At 39.3% G+C, this 23,523-nt stretch overlaps 2 protein-coding genes across 2 annotated transcripts in view; one reads left to right on the top strand and one right to left on the bottom strand.

Moving 5' to 3' along the window:
• Positions 1–5,967, top strand: part of LOC113893133 (natural resistance-associated macrophage protein 2-like) — a 37,342-nt gene extending 31,375 nt beyond the window's left edge. Inside the window, exon 17 of the mRNA XM_027542849.1 lies at positions 5,266–5,967. Within this exon, the coding sequence (XP_027398650.1) occupies positions 5,266–5,298 (33 nt within the window). The 3' untranslated portion in view covers positions 5,299–5,967. The remainder of the gene's footprint in view (positions 1–5,265) is intronic.
• Positions 5,968–9,552: 3,585 nt separating this feature from the next.
• On the bottom strand, positions 9,553–23,212 carry HIGD1C (HIG1 hypoxia inducible domain family member 1C). Its single transcript, XM_027543632.1, has 3 exons — positions 23,108–23,212; positions 17,906–18,040; positions 9,553–10,951 (listed from the first exon to the last, which is right to left on the bottom strand). The coding sequence occupies exons 1-3, from the start codon at positions 23,199–23,201 to the stop codon at positions 10,887–10,889; spliced, it is 294 nt and encodes a 97-aa protein (XP_027399433.1). The 5' UTR covers positions 23,202–23,212; the 3' UTR covers positions 9,553–10,886.
• Positions 23,213–23,523: the final 311 nt, after the last annotated feature.

The raw sequence follows: 23,523 nt of genomic DNA, 5'->3' as shown, positions 1-23,523 counted from the left end.
TGCCCAGTCACTCAGTCATGTCTGACTCCTTGTGACTCCATGGACTGTAGCCCACCAGGCTCCTCTGTCCATGCAATTTTCCAGGCAAGAATACTAGTGTGTGTTGCCATTTCCTACTCCAGGGTATCTTCCTGACCCAGGGATCAAACCCGTGTCCTTGGGCCTCCTGCATTGGCAGGAGGATTCTTTACCACTGTGCCACTGGGGAAGCCTTTAACACTCATAAGATCTCTTGTAATTCTTACAACAAAAGACAAAAATAAGACAACTGAAGGGCCAAAAGTAGAATAACATCACTAATAACTGTGTAGTTGTCATTTGAATCTCACTAGCTAAATTCCAGAGCCCATGTTACCATTACCAATCAGTATTTATTTCATAGTATATACTTTAAGACACCAACTTTGGTGTTTAACAGCACCAAGAACAGCACCATATCAAAGATACTTTGCTTAATACTCTGATTAGGGTTAGAATATGTTTTAGGTCAAAAGCTGCCAATTGATAGGCTAATTTTGTTTGGCCTGTCCTACATTTTCCAAACTACTTGAATGCTTTTTCAGGTATATGTGGAAAGTGGCAGGGTCCTGTATGATCCTATCCCAGCAATAAGTAAGAACTGATAGCTTATTCATTTTCTGGTGGCTCAGACAGTAAAGAATCCTCCTGCAATGCAGGAGACCTGGGTTGCATCCCTGGGTTGGGAAGATCCCCTGGAGGAGGTTATGGTCACCCCAGGATTCTTGCCTGGAGAATCCACATGGACAGAAGAGCTTGGTGGGTTATAGTGTCTGGGGTTGCAGAGAGTCAGACACAGCTGAGCAACTAAGCACAGCACAGCACTGCCCTTGAAAGTTTTAGCCAATTCCTCTACCATTTAGCCCCAGAGATACAACAAACTTCTCCAATGAAGGAGTTCCCTCTACTAAGTCATCAAATGATACAACCTGGAGATCATGGAACTAAAGAACCAGCCCTTGTTTACTACGAACCCACCCCCCAACCTTAGCTCTCTTGAGAAAAGGCTGCAGTGAATTGTCAATGTATCTGACAATTGCTCTTGGTTGCTAAAATCAGATGGTCAACACTGAAATCAGATTGATTATATTCTTTGCAGCTGAAGATGAAGAAGCTCTATACAGTCAGCAAAAACAAGACCTGGAGCTGACTGTGGCTCAGATCATGAGCTCCTTATTTATTGCAAAATTCAGGCTTAAATGAAGAAAGTAGAAAAAACCACTGGGGCTTCCCTGGTGACTCAGATGGTAAAGAATTGCCTGCAATGCAGGAGACCTGGCTTCAATCTCTGGGTCAGGAAGATCCCCTGGAGAAGAGTATGGCTACCCACTCCAGTATTCTTCCCTAGAGAATTCCATGGACAGAGGAACTTGGCAGGCTACAGTTCATGGGGATGCATAGAATTAGACACGTTTGAGAGACTAACACTTTCACTTCCAGAGAAAAACACTAGGCCATTCATGTATGACCTAAATCAAATCCCTTATGATTAGACAGTGGAGGTGATAAATAGATTCACGGGACTAGATCTGGTAGACAGAGTGCCTGAAGAACTATGGACAGAGCTTTGTAACATTGTACAGGAGGCAGTGACCAAAACTATCCCCAAGAAAAAGAAATGCAAGAAGGCAAAGTGGTTGTCTTAGGAGGCCTTACAAATAGCTGAGGAAAGAAGAGAATTGAAAGCAAGGGAGAAAAGGAAAGGTACACCCAACTAAATGCAGAGTTCCAGAGATGAGTGATGAGAGACAAGAAGACTTTCTTCAGTGAACGATACAAAGAAATAGAGGAAAACCACAGAAAGGGTAAGACTAGAGATCTGTTCAAGAGTCTATCAATTATTGATATTTGATATAAATATCAATCTATTGATATGTCTTTGGAAATATCAAAGGAATTTCATCCAAATATGGGCTCAGTAAAGGACAGAAATGGTAAATATCTAATAGAAGCAGAAGATATTAAAAAGTGGCAAGAATACACAGAAGAATTATACAGAAAAGGTCTTAATGATCCAAATAAACACAGAGGTGTGCTCACTCACCTACAGCTGGACATCCTGCAGTGTGAAGTGAAGTGGGCCTTAGGAAGCATCACTACCAACAAAGCTAGTGGAGGTGACAGAATTCCAGCTGAGCTATTTGACTTCACACTCCAGGATGTATGGCTCTAGGTGAGTGCCCACATCATTGTGGTTATCTGGGTCATTAAGAACTCTTTTGTATAGTTCTTCTGTGTATTCTTGCCACCTCTTCTTAATCTCTTCTGCTTCTGTTTGGTCCTTACCATTTCTATCCTTTATCGTGCCCATCTTTGTGTGAAATGTTCTCTTGATACCTTCAATTTTCTTGAAGAGATCTCTAGTCTTTCCTATTCTATTGTTTCCCTCTATTTCTTTGCATTGTTCACTTAAGAAGGCTTTCTTACCTCTCCTTGCTGTTCTGGAACTCTGCATTCAGTTGGGTATATCTTTCCTTTTCTCCTTTGCCTTTCGCTTCTCTTCTTTTCTCAGCTATTTGTAAGGCCTCCTAAGACAACCACTTTGCCTTCTTGTATTTCTTTTTCTTTTGGGATGGTTTTGGTCACCACCTCCTGAACAGTGTTAAAACCTCTGTCCATAGTTCTTCAGGCACTCTGTCTACCAAATCTAGTCCCTTGAATCTATTCATCACCTCCACTGTCTAATCATAAGGGATTTGATTTAGGTCATACCTGAATGGTCCAGTGGTTTCCCCTACTATCTTCAATTTAAATCTGAATTTTGCAATAAGGAGCTCACGATCTGAGCCACAGTCAGCTCCAGGTCTTATTTTTGGTGACTGTATAGAGCTTCCCCGTCTTTGGCTACAAAGAATATAACCAATCTGATTTCAGTATTGACCATCTGGTGATGTTCATGCGTAGAGTTTTGTGTTGTTGAAAGAGAGTGTTTACTATGACCAGTGTGTTCTTACTGAAGTGGTTTGCATTCCCATCTCCAGTGGACCACATTTTGTCAGAATTTACACCACAACCCGTCTGCATTGGGTGCCCCTGCACGACATGGATCATAGTTTCATTGAGTTGCACAAGGCTGTGATCCATATGTTCATTTTGGTTAGCTTTGTGATTGTGATTTTTGTTCTGGAGTCTGTGGGATTGTAGTTCTTGCTTCTTCTTTCTGCCCTCTGATGGATGAGGATAAGAGGCGTGTGCAAGCTTCTTGATGGGAGGGACTGGCTGTGGGGTAAGCTTGGTATTGCTCTGGTGGTCAGGGCCATGCTCAGTAAATCTTTAATCCAGTTTTCTGCTGATGAGTGGGCCTGTGCTCCCTCCCTGTTAGTTGTTTGGCCTGAGGAGGCCTAGTCCTGGAGTCTATAGGCTCTGTTGTAGGGCTAAAGGTGAACTCTAAAAGGACTTATGCCAACAGGTGCCTCCCAGGACTGCTGCTGCCAGTGCCCCTGTCCCTGTGGCAGGCTACTGCTGACCCATGCCTCACAGGAGACTCTCAAACAGTCACAAGCAGGTCTAGCTTAGTCTCTTGTGGGGTCACTGCTCCTTTCCCTGGGTCCTGGTCCACAGAAGGTTTTGTTTGTAGCTTCCAAGAGTTTCTGCTTCCCCAAGTCCTGTGGAAGTTCTGTAATCAAATCCCGCTGCCCTTCAAAGTCAGATTCCCTGGGGATTCCCAGTTCCTTTGCTGGACTCCCAGGTTGGAAAGTCTGACATGGGGCCTAGAACCTTCACAGTAGTGAGAGATCTTCTTTGGGATTACTGCTCTCCAGTTTGTGGGTTGCCCACCTGGCCAGTATGGGATTTGACTGAAACATGATTGCACCCCTCCCACCATCTCACTGTGGCTACTCCTTGGTCCTTAGACACGGGGAATCTTTCTTCATGGGTTCCAACATCCTCCTGTCGAAGGTTGCTCAGCAGCTAGTTGTGTTTTGGGCGTTCTTGCAGGAGACAATGGGCACACGTCCTTCTACTCTGCCACCTTGATATCTCATTTTCCACTATACTATACTAGAAATGTTTTCTTTCTATGATTTTACAGTGTGCATTTGGTGTCCTGAGCACTCATATGATCTCATTTTAATTCTTACAACTAAAGAATTAGCCTCTATACAGATGAAGTAACTGAAAGGCCAAAAAGAGGCTGTTGGTACCTAGCGGCAACAACGTTCCTAAAACCCCAGGTAATACCAGTGGGCTAAAAGGAGACTCAGTGATTGTCCCATGGTGAATGCAGAGGAGAGAAAAAGAGTAAGATACAACTTCACAAATGCCAGTACAAACCATTGGGATTAGGTCTCTAGGAGTGAGTCTGGCAATATATTTTTTTGCTTTGTTTTCATATTTATTTTTTGTCCACACTGGGTCTTGGTTGCATCTCGCAGGATCTTTCATTGCCATGCGCAGGCTTCTCTCTGGTTGCTGCTTGTGGGCTCCAGAGCCAGAGCTTGCTTAGTTGCCTCCAGGCATATGGAGTCATAGTTCCCAGACCAGGGCTCAAACCTACGTCTCCTGCCTGACAAGGTGGATTTTTAACCATTAGATCACAAGGAAGTTCCTGGTAATGTGTTTTAGAAGCAGCTAAAGTACTTCTTATTCAATCTGATAAACGTTTGGGACCATTAGTCATCTCCTTTTCTTTTAGCACATGCCATTTTATTATTATTTTTAATGAAAGGCTTTTCTCTGCTCAGGTGTCAAAGGATATTAAGGCCCAAATAATAGGGCTCAGGTGTCAAAGGATATTAAGACCCAGATAATAGGGCTCAGGATTTACACCATTTGAAATTTGATTTCTTTTCTTTTTTGGCCACGCTGTGCAGCTTATGGAATCTTAGTTCCCTCACCAGGGACTGAATGCTAACCCTCAGCAGGGAAAGCTCAGAATCCTAACCACTGGACTGCCAGAGAATTCCCTGAAATTTTATTTCTAACACACTTGGTATTAAAGTATAAAAGCTCACAGTGCATTTGCTCTTAATATCCTGATCAGAAACACCCATCCTGAGGTAGAGTGTCATAAGAATAGTTAAAGTGAAAATTTTGCATTTAGTATTACCTCAATCTTGATTTTAGCTCATATAGATTATTTTATATACAATAAACCATTCATCTGTCTGTAAGCCATTTATTTTCTGAAAGAAAATCAATATAGCAGAAACAAGAGCTACTTTTATATGCTGATTATAGGTACTTAAATTCCAATTTTAGAAACTAGCAAATCAGTCTAAGCCTTTTCCATCTTTTTGTCCTCAGCACCATCTGGGGTTGACAGTTCAACCTGAATGAACTCTACCTTGTGAACACCGCGGACGCTGACTCACTTGTGTCTAGATGGCGACAGCCTGACCAACTAATATGACCCACTTTCTCTCAGTCCTTTGTGCAAAGTGTCATGTTAATAAATGTTTGTTCAGTGGTGAGTTTTGTTCAAACATTTTGAACAAAAGGTAAAGATTTCCTCATAGGAAGGGCATGAAAGGCTGAAAGCTGTCAAGTGTAGGCCAGAGACCCACCACCTCACAACAGTCCTACAGCTGCCAGAGTTAAATGATTAGCCTATGGTGGCCACACACCCCTATGGGCTTCTGCCTGGACTTCAGATTTTTTAAAAATATATATGTGTCTATGTTTATGTAAACCTGAACATATCAGTTTGGGTAGAGTTTTATATAAACATGATAGATATGTTGTATTTTTTAAAACAAATATTGCTCAGATAAATCAGATATTTATTTTGTCTGAATCACAAATGACAAAAGAAAAAGAGCACTGTTCTTTTGCAGAAAGAACTGGTCAAATTGACTTATTTTTAAAGTGATACTTGACTATGGCCCGTTAAACTTGACTTGGATTTAATTAAACAGCCCTTGGTAACTACTAGTATTTGCACTGCTGCTGCTAAGTCGCTTCAGTCGTGTCCGACTCTGTGCGACCCCAGAGATGGACCCCGCCAGGCTCCCCCGTCCCTGGGATTCTCCAGGCAAGAACACTGGAGTGGGTTGCCATTTCCTTCTCCAATGCATGAAAGTGAAAAGTGAAAGTGAAGTCGCTCAGTCGTTTCCAACTCCTAGCGACCCCATGGACTGCAGCCTACCAGGCTCCTCCGTCCATGGGATTTTCCAGGCAAGAGTACTGGAGTGAGTTGCCATTGCCTTCTCCAGTATTAGCACATCATTTCCAAAGAAGACTTTTCTTTATTTGACAGTTATATTTCATCCTGGTTGTCAGTATCCTCCATGATTGTCATTTTCTCTATTGTTTTTCTTGAAATTTTTTCCCCAGAGATATGATGGTATTTTCCAAAGAGCTTAATACCTAGGAACAGGATCCAGAAATTATACTTTAACCAATGATCAGTTTTCCATTCTGCACTGTAACTCAGCCCATTCTAACATTGTGGGTATAAAAAGAATTCTAACACTGAGCTTTGTAAGGCCCAACAGAAGATAATGATAATTTTCTTCCTAATGTATGTATAGTCCCACCATGTCTTTTCTTCCCCCTTTTCCCATTAATACTCCAGACATGATTTCTAGGTCAAAGTCTATTTCTGTAGTGGCTAATGTTTCTAATGCTGACTCTCCTAGGGAATGTTAAGCATTTTAAGTTATTTATAGCAAGTGGTATGAGATTACAACTAGACTGGGGCTTGGAAGATTAGTCCACAGGTCACAAACTGCCTGCCTGCATGTGGGTTATAGCTTTTTATTTTGACCCAGAGGTCTGACAGAATGTGATCCACTGGAGAAGGGAATGGCAAACCACTTAGTATTCTTGCCTTGAGAACCCTATGAACAGTATGAAAAGGCAAAATGATAGGATACTGAAAGAGGAACTCCCCAGGTCAGTAGGTGCCCAATATGCTACTGGAGATCAGTGGAGAAATAACTCCAGAAAGAATGAAGGGATGCAGCCAAAGCAAAAACAATACCCAGTTGTGGATGTGACTGGTGATAGAAGCAAGGTCCGATGCTGTAAAGAGCAATATTGCATAGGAACCTGGAATGTCAGGTCCATGAATCAAGGCAAATTGGAAGTGGTCAAACAAGAGATGGCAAGAGTGAACATCGACATTCTAGGAATCAGCGAACTAAAATGGACTAGAATGGGTGAATTTAACTCAGATGACCATTATATCTACTACTGTGGGCAGGAATCCCTTAGAAGAAATGGAGTAGCCATCATGGTCAACAAAACAGTTGAAATGCAGTACTTGGATGCTATCTCAAAAACGACAGAATGATCTCTGTTCATTTCCAAGGCAAACCATTCAGTATCACAGTAATCCAAGTCTATGCCCCAACCAGTAATGCTGAAGAAGCTGAAGTTGAATGGTTCTATGAAGACCTACAAGACCTTTTAGAACTAACACCCAAAAAAGATGTCCTTTTCATTTTAGGGGACTGGAATGCAAAAGTAGGAAGTCAAGAAACACCTGGAGTAACAGGCAAATTTGGCCTTGGAATACGGAATGAAGCAGGGCAAAGGCTAATCAAGTTTTGCCAAGAAAATGCACTGGTCATAGCAAACACCCTCTTCCAACAACACAAGAGAAGACTACACATGGACATCACCAGATGGTCAACACTGAAATCAAATTGATTATATTCTTTGCAGCCAAAAATGGAGAAGCTCTATACAGTCAGCAAAAACAAGACCAGGAGCTGACTGTGGCTCAGATCATGAACTCCTTATTGCCAAATTCAGACTGAAATTGAAGAAAGTAGGGAAAACCACTAGACCATTCAGGTATGACCTAAATCAAACCCCTTATGATTATACAGTGGAAGTGAGAAATAGATTTAAGGGACTAGATCTGATAGAGTGCCTGATGAACTATGGACGGAGGTTCGTGACATTGTACAGGAGACAGGGATCAAGACCATCCCCATGGAAAAGAAACGCAAAAAAGCAAAATGGCTGTCTGGGGAGACCTTACAAATAGCTGTGAAAAGAAGAGAAGCGAAAAGCAAAGGAGAAAAGGAAAGATATAAGCATCTGAATGCAGAGTTCCAAAGAATAGCAAGAAGAGATAAGAAAGCCTTCCTCAGTGATCACTGCAAAGAAATAGAGCAAAACAACAGAATGGGAAAGACTAGAGATCTCTTCCAGAAAATTAGAGATACCAAGGGAACATTTCATCCAAAGATGGGCTCAATAAAGGACAGAAATGGTATGGACCTATTAGAAGCAGAAGATATTAAGAAGAGGTGGCAAGAATACACAGAAGAACTGTACAAAAAAGATCTTCACGACCCAGATAATCACAATGGTGTAATCACTCACCTAGAGCCAGAGATCCTGGAATGTGAAGTCAAGTGGGCCTTAGAAAGCATCACTATGAACAAAGCTAGTGGAGGTGATGGAATTCCAGTTGAGCTATTTCAAATCCTGAAAGATGATGCTGCCAAAGTGCTGCACTCAGTATGCCAGCAAATTTGGAAAACTCAGCAGTGGCCACAGGACTGGAAAAGGGCAGTTTTCATTCCAGTCCCAAAGAAAGGCAATGCCAAAGAATGCTCAAACTACCACACAATTGCACTCATCTCACACGCTAGTAAAGTAATGCTCAAAATTCTCCAAGCCAGGCTTCAGCAATACGTGAACCATGAACTTGCAGATGTTCAAGCTGGTTTTAGAAAAGGCAGAGGAACCAGAGATCAAATTGCCAACATCCACTGGATCATGGAAAAAGCAAGAGAGTTCCAGAAAAACATCTATTTCTGCTTTATTGACTGTGCCAAAGCTTTTGACTGTGTGGATCACAATAAACTGTGGAAAATTCTGAAAGAGATGGGAATACCAGACCACCTGATCTGCCTCTTGAGAAATTTGTATGCAGGTCAGGAAGCAACAGTTAGAACTGGACATGGAAAAACAGACTGGTTCCAAATAGGAAAAGGAGTACATCAAGGCTGTATATTGTCACCCTGCTTATTTAACTTATATGCAGAGTACATCATGAGAAATGCTGGGCTGGAAGAAGCACAAGCTGGAATCAATATTGCTGGGAGAAATATCAATAACCTCAGATATGCAGATGACACCACCCTTATGGCAGAAAGTGAAGAGGAACTAAAAAGCCTCTTGATGAAGGTGAAAGAGGAGAGTGGAAAAGTTGGCTTAAAACTCAACATTCAGAAAGCGAAGATCATGGCATCTGGTCCCATCACTTCATGGGAATTAGATGGGGAAATAGTGAAAACAGTGTCAGACTTTATTTTTTTGGGCTCCAAAATCACTGCAGATGGTGACTGCAGCCATGAAATTAAAAGACGCTTACTCCTTGGAAGGAAAGTTATGACCAACCTAGATAGCATATTCAAAAGCAGAAATATTACTTTGCCAACAAAGGTCTGTCTAGTCAAGGGTAGGGTTTTTCCAGTGGTCACGTATGGATGTGAGAGTTGGACTGTGAAGAAAGCTGAGCACCGAAGAATTGATGCTTTTGAACTGTGGTGTTGGAGAAGACTCTTGAGAGTCCCTGGACTGCAAGGAGATCCAACCAGTCCATTCTAAAGGAGATCAGCCCTAGGATTTCTTTGGAAGGAATGATGCCAAAGCTGAAACTCCAGTACTTTGGCCACATCATGTTTTCTAAAGTGTTGACTGAAACACGTCTGTTTGTTGGTGGCACCTGAAGAGCCTCATAGTAGGTGCAGATGGCAACTTTAAAAATAATTACCCTGAGCCAGTAGAGAAGAGTGCATATAATACATAGAACAGTGAGTTAGTGTCTAGACTGCAGATAGATGTTCAAACATTCCTGCATTTTTCCCTTCCCCAAACGCTAGACTTCACCTTCCAGTCAGAGTATTTCTCTACTACAGAAAATATCAAGGAAGAGGAAATCATCACCACAGATCATATTACATGCATTTTAGTGTATTTTTTGTTTTTTTTACCTTGCATTCTTGTTTTTATCTCAGTGGGTACTTTCTTTTCCCCACTTTGGTTTTCTTTCCCATGCCTGGAGTCAGAATAAATCTGAGGCATAGCAGTTAGGACTTCAACAAGATGGAACTAGTTTTTACAACCCTAGGGCTTACAGAGGAGCTTGGGGCCTCAGGTATACTTCACGTTTATTATCTTCTTTGTTTCTTGTGTTTTCTGCAGTGTCATGCCAGATTAGCAGTAGCCCAAAAGGACTAAATCTTTCCACTCCCACAATACTGCCATTTGAGGGAAAAGGGATTGTTGTAGCAATTTACCTTTGTATTCTTAGAAATACTTTCAAAAAGTATAAAGATGAATACACAAGTATTTAATGTTAGACATTTATGTTTGTGGTAAATAAGTCAAGTTTCTGTATGAGAGTGAGGTGTAGAGTGGTAAACCAATTTTTGTTTTTTTTAATTTCACTGGCACCCCCTTGCAGTGCACAGCCCTGCTGCCCCACAGGGGCCCTCAGGGCAGAACCAAATTTAAATAACAACGTGGCCATTCATTTGCCTCTGATGTAATTTTTGCCGATTCTAAAAAGGACTTTGTGAAAGCCTTAATTACCCTGCCCTGTCTGGAGAGAATTAAGCGATGAATACAGCATCACATTTAATATGAAGAAATTTTTTCTATAGCCATTATATAACTTCTAATTTTCAGATTGATTTGGCATAATATAGATTATTTTCTGCCACTAACTAAAAAATAAGAAATTTAAAAGTTAGAAAATCATGTCCTAGGTTCTAAAAGACATCAACAAATACATTTTTTAGTTGACTATTTATGATTGTTGATTTGGAAGTCAACATCTTACACAATTGAAGGCTATGAGAATGCTGGCTGAAACTTCTGCAGTATAATTGGCCACATATTGAAAACTCATTCTTCGTAGGTACTTTTCAGAAGGCTTCTTATTTTTCTTGTGTGTAACTTCATTTTTTGTACCTATTGAAGAATCGAGGTCTAATGTAATCCTTGTACATAGAGTAGAGAACACCTAGAAACAAAATACGTATATCAATAGAGTATTCACGGGAAACAAACACTGCATTTCTTCACTTGTATTTTTTCTAAAACTAACCTACAATTAAAAACAAACACCCTCTATCTTATTAATTTTGGGTTTAGATCATACAAGTGGCTCCAGGAAAAAACAAAACAAAACTCAACTTCGATCCCTGAGTTGGGAAGATCCCCAGAGTAGGAAACAGCAACACACTTGAACCAACCCAGTATTCTCGCCTGGAAAATCCCATGGACAGAGAAGCCTGCTGGGCTATACAGTCCGTGGGGTCACAAAGAGTTGGACACATGCACGCTACCTCTTAAATGTAGGTGTTTCCTGGAGTTCTGATCCCAATGCTTTTCTCACCTCATTCACACCTGTTGTTTCACTTGTAAGCAAGTAGATCTCTCTTCTGAGAGTGAGACCCACATATAGACTATATTAAATGTGACATTTCTACATCCCATATGTAGATGGTCTCCAAAACTTGTATATAAGCAAATATGTTGAGCATGCCCCTCAAAATGTACACTTATAAACAAAATAAATGTACTATAGTCAGTCAATATACTGATCAATCTTTTTTGTTTTGTTTTGTTTTTGGCTTTGGCTGCGCAGTGTGGCATGTGTGCTTGGGTGCAAAATCATCTCAGTTGTGTCTGACTCTTTATGACCTTATGGACTGTAGCACACTGGGCTCCTCTGTCCATGGGATTCTCCAAGCAAGAATACTGGCATGGGTTGCCATGCCCTCCTCCAGGGGATCTTCCTGAACCAGGGATCAAATACGTATCTCCTGCCTTGGCAGGCAGGTTCTTTACCACTAGCACCACCCGGGAAGCTCAGTAAGGCATGCAGGATCTTAATTCTTCCACCAGGGATAGAACCCATGCCCCCTGAATTGGGAGTGGGGAGTCTTAATCACTGGACTACCAGGGAAGTCCCCCCACAGGCATCTTTCTAAACTGTTATCCTGACTATGTTTAAACCCTCCCCTGTTTAAACCCTTCGCTGGTTTACTTCATCTTGTTACTCCTCAACTAGCAACCATGAAAATCTACAGGGGGATCTGTTTTATATCAATTTAGCTCAGCTGTCACTATGTTTTCCAGGATTCCCTTCTCTGCATGGTGGTGGTGGTAGTTTAGTTGCTAAGTCGTGTCCGACTCTCGCGATCCCGTGGACTGTAGCCCGTCAGAATCCTCTGTCCAAGAATACTCTAGTAGTTTGCCATTTCCTTCTCCAGGGATCTTACCTGACCCAGGGATCAAACTCGTGTCTCTTGCACTGCAGGCAGATTCTTTACCAACTGAGCTACTAGGGAAGCCTCCTTTTCTGCATAGTTCTGAGTTAGCTTGGCCATGAGAGACATTTGACTTGAGATCTGAAGGTGAAAAGTGAAGCAGCACCTGCCAAATACTTTTTGCACTTGTTAAGCTTAGTATAGAGGACCAGGTGCTATTATAGTTTGTGTGTGTTGTTTATCTGCTGGCTGTCTCTGCTACTGTTGGGCAGCAGTCAAGCCCACAGGCCTTTCAGCTCCTTGTGAATCTCCTCTATTAGCTTTTCTGGCTCCTGGGCCAGATGTGGATAATAGAAGGTGCCAGCTTTTCTGAACAGGCATGCCATCTAGGTCAGAGTCGACAAGATTCTGACTCAAGTTTCCACCTGTCTTTGTGGGTTCCACTTCATCCTTGCAGAGTCTAGTTTCTTTTTCCTTCCCAACTGCTGCGTTATTCAGGTGCCAGGATTAGAAATATAACCAACAGCCTAACATGGACTGTTTGACCAGCTCCCCAAATTGCTTAAGGTCATATCTCTATAATAAATCCCTTTTTCTATATCACTACTAGTAGTTTTTGAAGGAAATGGCAACCCACTCCAGTATTCTTGCCTGGGAAATCCCATGGACAGAGGAGCCTGGCTATAGTTCATGAGGTTATGAAAGACCTGGACATGACTTAGTGACTAACAACAAAAACAGCTAGTAGGTTTGCTTATCGGATTGAACAGAATGATACAGAATTTGGTATTAGAAGCTCCCAGAGGAACATAACCCTAACATAACATAACATAACCCAGAGGATTGGTTCTGTGAATTAGTTCTGGGTTATTTGGAGTTGGTTCTCTAATCTGATTAGATTTAAAGGTATTAATGGCCTTTCTCCCCACTTTCAGTGGCTAAGAGTATGCTGGCAGTCCATGGCATACATTAGCTAAACATTTAAAAAATTATCACCTTGCAGATACCCTTAACCAGGTGCCTATAGAAAGCAAGACCTTAGGTGATCAAGTATATACTGCCGCAGAACATTTAGTGGGAATATGAAGTATAATATAGTTGGTTACTTCTAAGTGTACTGGAAAACTTGGGAAAACTATACAATGGGCTCATGGCTTTTTTTTTTTTAAAGATGCAATTTATTTTTTTATTTAGATACACAAGGTCTCACAAAGTTGCAGCATGTGGGATCAAACCCAAGTCCCTGCATTGGGAGCTTGGAGCCTTAGCCACTGGACCTCCAGGGAAGTCCCTGGGCTCATAGCTTTTAATTCCTAGCTCAGGTTTGCAGGAGGGATCTGAAAGCTTTATGACTTTCCAAAAAGAAACTCAATTCCTATGGCCATGAGATTGCTACTTTTGAAAAATATCCACAGAGTCTCATCTTGTGAGTGATTAATCACAACACAAAATGAATTCCCAACCTCACAACACCTCTTATATTAAAGTTTAGGGCATTGCTTTGGAAGGAATGGGACTCTGAAAATTGAAATGGGGACATATGGTCAGATTTCAGTGAAAGTGGGTCCTTGAGCCCCGATATCTTACTGACACTCCTTTGCCAGGAGAAACAGTCCTCTACATCTGTCTGAGAAAGATTGAAACTTGGACCAAAAAGTAGTCTCCACTAAATGAAGCTGAAATACCAGAACTTCCTTAGTATACTTCCATGGTAGAGCAGTGGTTCTTCTGACCTGTGGAGTAAGGGCTCTTATGGTAGGGAAAGCTAAGTGTAAACCATTCTATATGCATCTATTATCAAAGTAATACTGCATTCCCAGGGGGACTGTACAGCTTAGTGTCATCAGCAACACCTTTAAAGATGCCAGGGTGGCGATTTCTACCACATCTCTATTCATTTTGCCTCTTTTGCCAGAAGGCAGAGAGATCTTAGAGAATGATAATGGATTTATAAAAACTTAATCAGGTGATCAGTCTAATTGCAGCTATCATACAGGTGTGGTTTCAGTGCTATAGCAAACCAACATAATTTTTGCTACCTGATTTGCAGCTGTTAATCTGATGGATTGCTTTTTTCTGTACACCTTTTAGTATAAAAAGACTGTCAGAAGCAGTTTGCTTTCATCTGGCAGGGTCAGTGGTATACTTTCAGTGTTCAGTCTCAGGACTGTGTGAACTTTTCAGCCCTATGCCACAATCTAGTCTGTAGGACCTTGATCATCTCTGTTCCACAGGATAGCATATCAGTCCATTACACTGATCTGATCTATCAAGGGGAAATTGCTGCTATATTGTTAGGCTAGGGAAAAGGGTGTCTGGAATGTATACCTTCTGGGGCATTTCTTAGTACTCCCATGTCCTGTGATTAAAGAAGGTGGAAAATTACACCCAATACAGGAAGGATGATTAATGACCCACATCATTTAAGAATGAAGGTTTGGGTTAACAGCCCAGTCAAATAACTATGAATAGCCAAGGTGTTTTTGGAAGGCAAAGGATGGAAAAATGCCTAGTGGAAAAACATGGTTATAATATGAGCCATGCTTACCTGACCAGTTGCAAAAACAAAGACTGTGATGGTTAGGAATATTTATTCCTTGTTTTTATATGAATACACTTGTGTATATTCACCAGTTTTTGTTTTTGTTTTTTTTTTTTTTTTTTACTGTTTGCCACTTTCATTTACCTACCATCTAATATAAAAAGTGTTAATAGTAGTTAAACTTATATCTCAGTATTTAAGTCACAGGATATCAAAAGGGAACATGACTCAGCTCAAAAATGAATCAACATCACCCAAAGGGAAACTTGGGGAGAGAGCATGTTTTCGGTTATACAAGGCATGTTTGATTTTGCCATTTGTTTTTATTTGAAGGTAAGTGTATTAAGAGATGTATATATGGATGCCAGGTGGACAAGTAGTAGAAGGTGATGGATTTGTGTTGTGTCAACTTAGCTAAAATGTAACTAGGTTTTCCAAAATTCCTTTCCTTTTGTCAACTACAAATTGGAACTTGCCATCTACCTTGATAAGTATTAAATCGTGCGCTGCTGCTGCAGCTCTTGATTTTCAACACCCCCCGAAAGGAGTTTAGGGTAGAAAGCAGAAATGAGGCACTCTGTGCTCAGGGAAAAACTGGGAAGGCAGGTCTTCAGATAGTTAGATATTTTCAGGAGCTGACTTAATGAGCCCAATTCTTATATCTCCTATCTAGAAAAGCACTAAAATCCTTCATAGTGATGACTATTCTTTGTGACCACCAGAAAGCTTCACAAGACTAGCAGAAACCTTCTGGAAGATATGTGTTTGACTCCATGTATTCCCCCTTCACCAAAATCACATACAGAATGATGTTACCCCCACTCCACCCGACCCCTGCCTCTTTGGAGTAATTTCTCAGAGCTATCTGAGGTGCTGCCTCCCAGGCTGAAATCTTCATTTTGCCCCAAATAAACCTCAACTCGCAACTGTCACATTGTGCATTTTTTTAAGTTGACACTTTCATTCCCTGAAAAACTGCACAGGAGATATTTAGCATGAGCCTAGAAGGCAGAGGTAAAGCAACAGCCAAGGTCTCTTAACCCGACAAGGCACTGCTGCAGCGTGTTTTTGCGTATCTGCTGGACCACTTCGTTGGCATGGGGCAGCAATCAGGAGTGCAGCTACCATGGCTCCCGCTGACTTTCCTCTTTCACTTTCTCTGACTCCTTGGCCAGGTCTGTGTTTAGTTCCAGGATGAGGGGCATCAGCTTTTTCTATGTCACTCCCAGCATCTACTTTGAAGGCTTAGAAATGGTGAGAACTCCACAAGGATTCCAGAATATCCTGTGTGTTCTAGGTCATCCTTGTAGGTTCTAGATTTTCCTTGCTTTTCTCATTTTTCATCTACCATTTCTTAATAACTGCTTGCTCTGACCACTTCAGGTCCCAGTTCCTGATACATAAGCAAGAGCCTTACGATTACATAAATCCAAATACCTATAACAATTCTCTTACTTTATGTTACTACTAGTAGTTCTACAGTCTCAACAAACACAGATTTATCTCCTACCATACCAAGCTATGTAGAGTTCCACTAACATGCCATGCTTTTGTGACTTTTTCCTCTGCCTAGAGCCCCAACTTCCTTCTCTGCTTAGTTATTTCCTCTATATTCTTGGCTCACCACATGGTTTGCATCCTTAGAGAGGCCTCCCCTGGATTCTCAGCTCTAGATGCCCCTCCTTTGTGCTTGTGCTTCCATGGCAACCTGTGTTATTTTGCTGTCGTCCATTTGACTTTATACTGTCTTTTCCTGCTCTTGGTCTCAGAGAAGGCAATGGCACCCCACTCCAGTACTCTTGCCTGGAAAATCCCATGGACGGAGGAGCCTGGTAGGCTGCAGTCCATGGGGTCGCTAAGAGTCAGACACGACTGAGCGACTTCACTTTCACTTTTCACTTTCATGCATTGGAGAAGGAAATGACAACCCACTCCAGTGTTCTTGCCTTGAGAATCCCAGGGATGGGGGAGCCTGGTGGGCTGCTGTCTATGGGGTCGCACAGAGTCGCACACGACTGAAGCGACTTAGCAGCAGCAGCAGCTCTTGGTCTCTCTCCCTAAGGAGACTAAACTGTTGGAGGGCAGGGAGTTACTTTTTATATCCCTAGACCAGCACAGTGCCTTGCACAGAGCACGTGCTCAGTGTTTGCTGAATGATGAAAATGAGAACACATTACTCTGTAGTAACGTTTCCTGTTGTATTTTGTTCAAGTATCACATATCACAACTCATAGTAAGAAGATAATTACCATATAACTCCCTCTAGGCAAGTCCCACACTCATCATCTCATAATCCTAGATCTACTCAGGCAGAATCTACTTTGCACAGTATGAAGGGGAGCTAAGAACATTGTGACTTGTTCTTATTAATGTAGACAAAAAACCCTAGATAATTTAGGTCCCAAAGTAAATTCTTTGTCTATCTGAACTATCTGATTTAGCTGTTGATATAGCCTGAATAAACCAGATAATTTTACACCATTCTTTGGATTTTACTGTGTAAATGTCACTTAATTTACAGACTAATAAAAAAAATTGCCTATTGCTCAAGCTGAATAGCTGAGTTACATAGGGTATAAACTATTCACTGGTCCTTTTATCACAGAGGATAATACAAACTATAACTTAGTTATTTACCGGGTTTTTCCTTTTAAAAATTGAAGTATATTTCACATACAACATTATGGTATACAACATAATGATTCTGTATTTGTATGTATTGTGAAATGATCATCACAATAAGCCTAGTTAACATTTATCACCAGATATAGTTACAGAATTTTTCCTTTTGATGAGAACTTTCAAGATCTACTCTCTAGGCAACCTTCAAATATGCAATACAGCATTATTAACTATAGTCACCATGCTATACATTATATCCCCATGACTTATGCATTTTATAACTGGAATTTTGTACCTTTGCCTACTGAGGTTTTTTCAGTGCTTAAAATACCACGACATTAAGCCTATAACTGGGCAGCAACCTCAACCAAGTGAAGATCGCTGCCTTTCTTTCCAATCCTCCTCCATTAATCATCTTGATCCAATATTCATGAATGAATATAAATGAATGAATAAATAAAAATACTCTAATCTGAATGAATGAATAATGAAAATACTCTCAAAGATGGTTAAATCATATACAAATTAAGTAGGTTACCTAGAGTCACAGCTCCTACAACAAATCCTTGGGCAGCAACTCTCATGTGAATAAGATGAATGGACATTTTCTGATCTCTTCTGTATTTTAACTTGTAAAGACCATAGGACACCACAGTCACAAAGCCTGCTATCCCTGTAAATTAAAAAAGTAGAGATTATATAAATAGCAGGCTAAAATTTCCCAAGAACTTAGAAATTTGAATAAAGGGCTGCCCATGGGATCAGTATGTGGAAGATAAGCAAGCAAAACACCAAAAAAATACTTCATTAATGGATTCAGTATCTGCAGTTTTGACTCTTTCAGAAAAAATCAAATTATATAGTATAGAAACTTGTCTAGTGTTTTCCTGAGGCATGGTTTCAAATTTGTAAGCAGTAAGACTTTTATTTGGGGCAAGCTGTTTAACCAGTGAGTGAACCAACCAAAATCTCAGCATTCAAAGCTTTTGGGTGTTTGGCTTTATTCCTCTCTACTTTTTATTAATATTAAATAAGGAGTAAATCTAGTGAAGTGAAAGAAACTTTAATATCTTAAGTGAAAATGACCTGTTGATTTTTAATAAGAGGTAAAAAGGTGTGAATATTTGCATGAGAAGCCTGTGAATCTGGGAAGAACTGTGATTCTAAAAAATTCCAGAAGCCCATACAAATATTTTTGTATTCCTTACACATGTCAAGAACTGAATATACAGCTGTGACAACCAAGATTGTATGCAGTTGACTCTAAAACAGAAACCTGAATAGCAATCAACTGAATAGGGAAAATTCTAGTAAGTGATTTGAAACAGTGTGAGAAGTTAATCCATGACAAATCAAAATAACCATATAACAAATAAGGGGATGACTATCTGAATTAGCTTGAATTTACATCTCACACCAGACCCTCCAAAAAACTCTGGATGGGTTAGAGTTAAGTATGAAAACAAAACAAATTTATTAAGAAAATCTAGAAGAAAATAGAACAGAATATTTATGACATCTAAAAAAGGGGTAAGGTAGACTTAAAGTGAGGACAAAAATGCTGTATTTTGATGACAGAATAAAGGAAACTTCTGCATGGTAAAAGCGTGGCTCTATTTGGGGGCTCTCTGTTCTACTGATTTATGCACCTACTTTCATCAATACCACATTGTCTTGACTACTATATCTCTATAGTAACCCTTAACTTCAGGTAAGGATGATTCCTCCCGCTTTTTCTCAAAAAGGTTGCTTTATGTCAAATCTCAACATGAATCAGCCGTAGGTATACATGTATCCCCTCTTGAAGCTCCCTCCCATCTCCCTCCCCATCCCAGCCCTCTAGGTTAATACAGAGCCCCTGTTTGAATTTCCTGAGCCATACAGCAAAGCAATTATCCTTCAATAAAAAATAAATAAATTTAAAAAGAGGTTGTTTTAGTCATTCTAGAACTTTTGCCTTTATATGAATTTTAGAATAAGTTTGTTTACATCTACAAAAAAACCCCATTGCTGGTATTTTGATAGGAATTACACTAAACCCATAGATGAGTTTGGGGAAAACTGACATCTTTATTGAGTCATACAATCCACGAACACAACAGTCTCTATATTCATTTAGGTCTTCTTTGATTTCTTTCATTAGCATTTTGTATTTTTCACCATACAGATTTTATACATGTTTTCTGAAGCTTGAAAGTGAAAGCGTTAGTTGCTCAGTCGTGTCTGACTCTTTGCAACACCATGGACTGTAGCCTGCCAGGCTCCCCTGTCCCCTGTCCATGGAATTTTCCAGGCAAGAGTACTGAAGTGGGTAGCTATTCTCTTCTCTAGGGAATCTTCCTGACTCAGGGATTGAACCCACGTCTCCTGCACTACAGGCAGATTCTTTACTGTCTGAGCCACCAGGAAAACCCTAATCATTTCGTTTTCTTTAGAGTGACTGTAAATGGTCTCATGGCTTTAATTTTGGCTTCCATGTGTTTGATGTTAGTATATGGAAATGCAATTGGTGCTTAACTAGAATAGCAAGTTTCGACTAACTATGTTGGCGTGTGTTTGCCTCTATGGGTGGGTGAGGATATATTTATTCTAAGAATCAGAGTAAATAATCACATTTATATGAAAATTTTGTATGCTAATTAGCAATAAGTGAAATTGAAATAAAAATGACAAACAAAAACAGCAAAAAACAAATTACAGTAAAACAGTGATGGCAGGTACACTGAGAAACAGGTACAATGCTGAAAGCTCTGTAAAGATTTAGCCAAATCATTCTGGAAAGAAATCTGAAAAGATATAATAATTGATATTAAACTAACATATGAGAAGTTTAAGAGGGAAGGGACATATGTGTACCTATGACTGATTCATGTTGATATATGACAGAAACCATCACAATATTGTAAAGTAATTACCCTCCAATTAAAAATAAAATTAAAAAAAAACTGAACATGCTTCATGCCCTGAAAATTCTACTTTGGGGAAAATACTCCAAGGAAGTAAGCAAAAGAAAAGTCAAGAAGTTGACACAGATGTTTATGGCTACACTATGAATGAGGAAAAACAAAACAACCCAAATGGCCCAAACAGAGGAAAAACTATCAGAGCTGTAAAAAAAATTGTAAATATAATTATGCTTACATTATAGTATAATATACTACTATGAAATATTAAGTAAAAGAAGCAAAAATAAATAATCTATTGACACAGAGTTTAAATAACATGTAATGTTTTGAAGTGTCATTATTTAGACCTTAGCAGTGAGCATAAGATTTTAAACAATATAAATCAATTATAACGACAGAAGTCAAGATAAGAAATTAAAACGTTCTATAAATTATCTGCATAGAATACTCCATCCTGCGGAAGAAAATACTTAGTAGATATTCTTAATAAAACGAGTAAAACAAACCAGTAATATATAACACAAATTTTATCATTTAGTTTTCTAGCAAAAACTTGGCTCTCTTCCCTTATCAAGACTCTGTTCTTACTGAAATTTGTTTTGCTTCTTTTAGAGATTAAAGTCAGACCCTTTACTGTTTTCCATACAGAATCTCTGTAGTTTGTATATAATTGAGTTTAGCTGGAAACACTTTCATCTTTCTACTTTAATCACCCTAAATGTCTCTGGAAAAACAATTTAATTTACAACAGATACAGTGATTAATCTGTTCATTATAGTGATCTGTTCAAGTGACACTGAGTTCTTGAATTTTTTTTCTAGTTAAAAATGCTAAAGATGATAAAATAATCACTATAAAATTATTTGCCTCCCTTTCTTGTGCTATTACAAGCCTTAATCAAATTAAGTGAAACTTTTAAACACAGAATACTACTTTAAAGTAAAATTTTGATTATTTTTGATACGTGAATAATGACACATAAAGTTGCTAGATTTGTAGTGACATTTAATGGAAACATATGACTTATACCTATCTAGAAGCTTTTGTGGAATTAATCACAAACTTATGTTTGTCTGATTTATATATATATACATTTAAATTTTATTGAAGTATAATTGATTTACAACCTTGTGTTAATTTCTGCTGTACAACAAAGTGATTCTGTTTTACATATATATATTCTTATTCATATTCTTTTCCATTTATAGTTAATCACACTATATTGAGTATAGTTACCTGTATATATGTATGATTTAAATACTTTTTTTAAAAATAGTTTCCAGACTAAACACTAGGAGAGAGGGATGGCTGAAGTATACACTAATAATGCTTAGGGCAGCTAAAGTATCCAAAAGAGAAGGAAAAGAAAGTTTAGCTTTTGAAACAAAATACTGGTGCTTAGATTTTTTTTTTAATTCCACATATATATAGTATTTGATAAAAATGTAAACACATTAAATGTGTTGGGAAAGGATAAAGAGGCCAAGACTCCAGATACAATTATAATAATATTGATACTTCTTGCATCAAGCATTTATTTAACCATCAATCTTAGCATCTGGAACACATCAGGAAGCCAACAACAAGCCTCAGAGAATGAACACCAAAGTTCATGCTCTCAATTATATAGGTAGGCCCAGACTTTCATTCAGAGCTTCTTAACTCTGAATTGACTCACAGTTCTTTGAGCTTGGGTATCTAGCTTCTGGCAACACAAAATATTAGAAGCAAAAGTTTCTGATGGTACCCAACAGTAATGGAAGAAAGAGAAAAATCTATAAACATTGGACACAAGAACTTAAAGAGATATGTAGATCTTCCTTAACTCGTGATGGGATTACATCTTGATAAACCCATAAGTTGAAAATACTGTAAGTCAAAAATTCATTTAATACAACCTCACCTATTGAAGCCGAGCCTACTTTAAACGTGCTCAGAGTACCTACATTAGCCTGTAGTTAGGCAAAATCATTGAATGCAAAGCCTATTTTATAATACAGTGTTGAATATCTCATGTAACTGATTGAATATCATACTGAAAGTGAAAAACAGGATGTTGGGTACAGAGTGGTTGTAAAGGTATTGGGTGTTTACCTTCATGATGGTGAGGCTGACTGGGAGCTGCTGCTAGCCAGCACCATCATAAGAGTATTGTATCACACATCGTTAGCCCAGGAAAAGACCAACATTCAAAGGATGATTTCTACTTGAATGCACATTGCTTTCTCATCATCTCAAAGTCAAAAAGTCATAACTCTGTATACAGAGTCTCTGTATACATCTTAATAGTTCCTAACAGACTCAGTCTAATAAACTGATTTGGCTGCTACTGATTCTGAATCATTATAGGAAAGTTACAGTCTATTCACTCAATTCTATTTAGACTGGTTGGGAAGTTTTTAAAAAAATTTTTTATATAAAACTGTAATTTTATTTTTTATATTTATTTATTGGCTGTGCCAAGAGGCATGTGGGATCTTAGTTCCCCAATTAGGCATTGAACCCATCCCCCCTGCACTGGACATGCAGAATCTTAACCACTGGACCACCAGGGAAGTACTTGGCAATGAGTACTTTTAAATAGACTGTGAATGAAAATGAATTAAATGGAATAAAAATCTGATGCTTCATAATAATAATAGCTAACATTTACTGAGTATTTGTCATATACTAGGAACCGTGCTGAAAGTTTAACTCATACATGCATAGCAGGGCTTAGCTTCAATTATCTGAAAGTATTCAATTATATAAAATATTTCAATACTCAAAGATACTGGTCGAGGTATTATTGTGTTATTACAGTTCTACAGTATCCAGTCAAGGCTTGTACTTACCTACAGGGACAAATGGGGAGTCTCTAGATTTTCTGATCAGTCGGGATAACTGGCCTTCGTCTTCATCTGCTGACCACTGGTTATCTGAAGACATTCTTCTCTCTAATAACTAGGGGATAAATGCGGTTGCTATGAATGATCAGAAAGAATCCGTTTCCCTCTTCCAATATACTCTTATGTGTTCTTCATTTGCTTGACATGACTGTCTGCTCAACTGAAATAAAGTTATCTTTCTTTCACCCTCTGCATTGTGGAATCCTTTCATTTTGTTTAGGGGTGGAGGAAAAAGAAATATACAGAGTGGTAAATAATAATCAGATTCCATGAATACAGAGTAAAACCATACATCATAGGAGTGTTACTCAGTCCCCTTTCACTGTTCAGCATTTGTAATCATTGGGAATCTCAGAACTTCC

Source organism: Bos indicus x Bos taurus, chromosome 5 (genome assembly GCF_003369695.1).
Source record: "Bos indicus x Bos taurus breed Angus x Brahman F1 hybrid chromosome 5, Bos_hybrid_MaternalHap_v2.0, whole genome shotgun sequence".
Taxonomy (NCBI): Eukaryota; Metazoa; Chordata; class Mammalia; order Artiodactyla; family Bovidae; genus Bos; species Bos indicus x Bos taurus.
The sequence above is the reverse complement of the archived record's forward strand: the minus strand, read 5'-3'. Positions and strand labels throughout refer to the sequence as shown.

Coding starts and splice junctions, on each gene's coding strand:
- HIGD1C (XM_027543632.1), bottom strand. CDS start 23,201: ATGTCTTCAGATAACCAGTGGTCAGCAGATGAAGACGAAGGCCAGTTA. Junction 18,041..23,107: donor CTCCCCATTTGTCCCTGTAG/GTAAGTACAAGC, acceptor TTTAATTTACAG/GGATAGCAGGCTTTGTGACT. Junction 10,952..17,905: donor TGTAGGAGCTGTGACTCTAG/GTAACCTACTTA, acceptor TTTTGTTTCTAG/GTGTTCTCTACTCTATGTAC.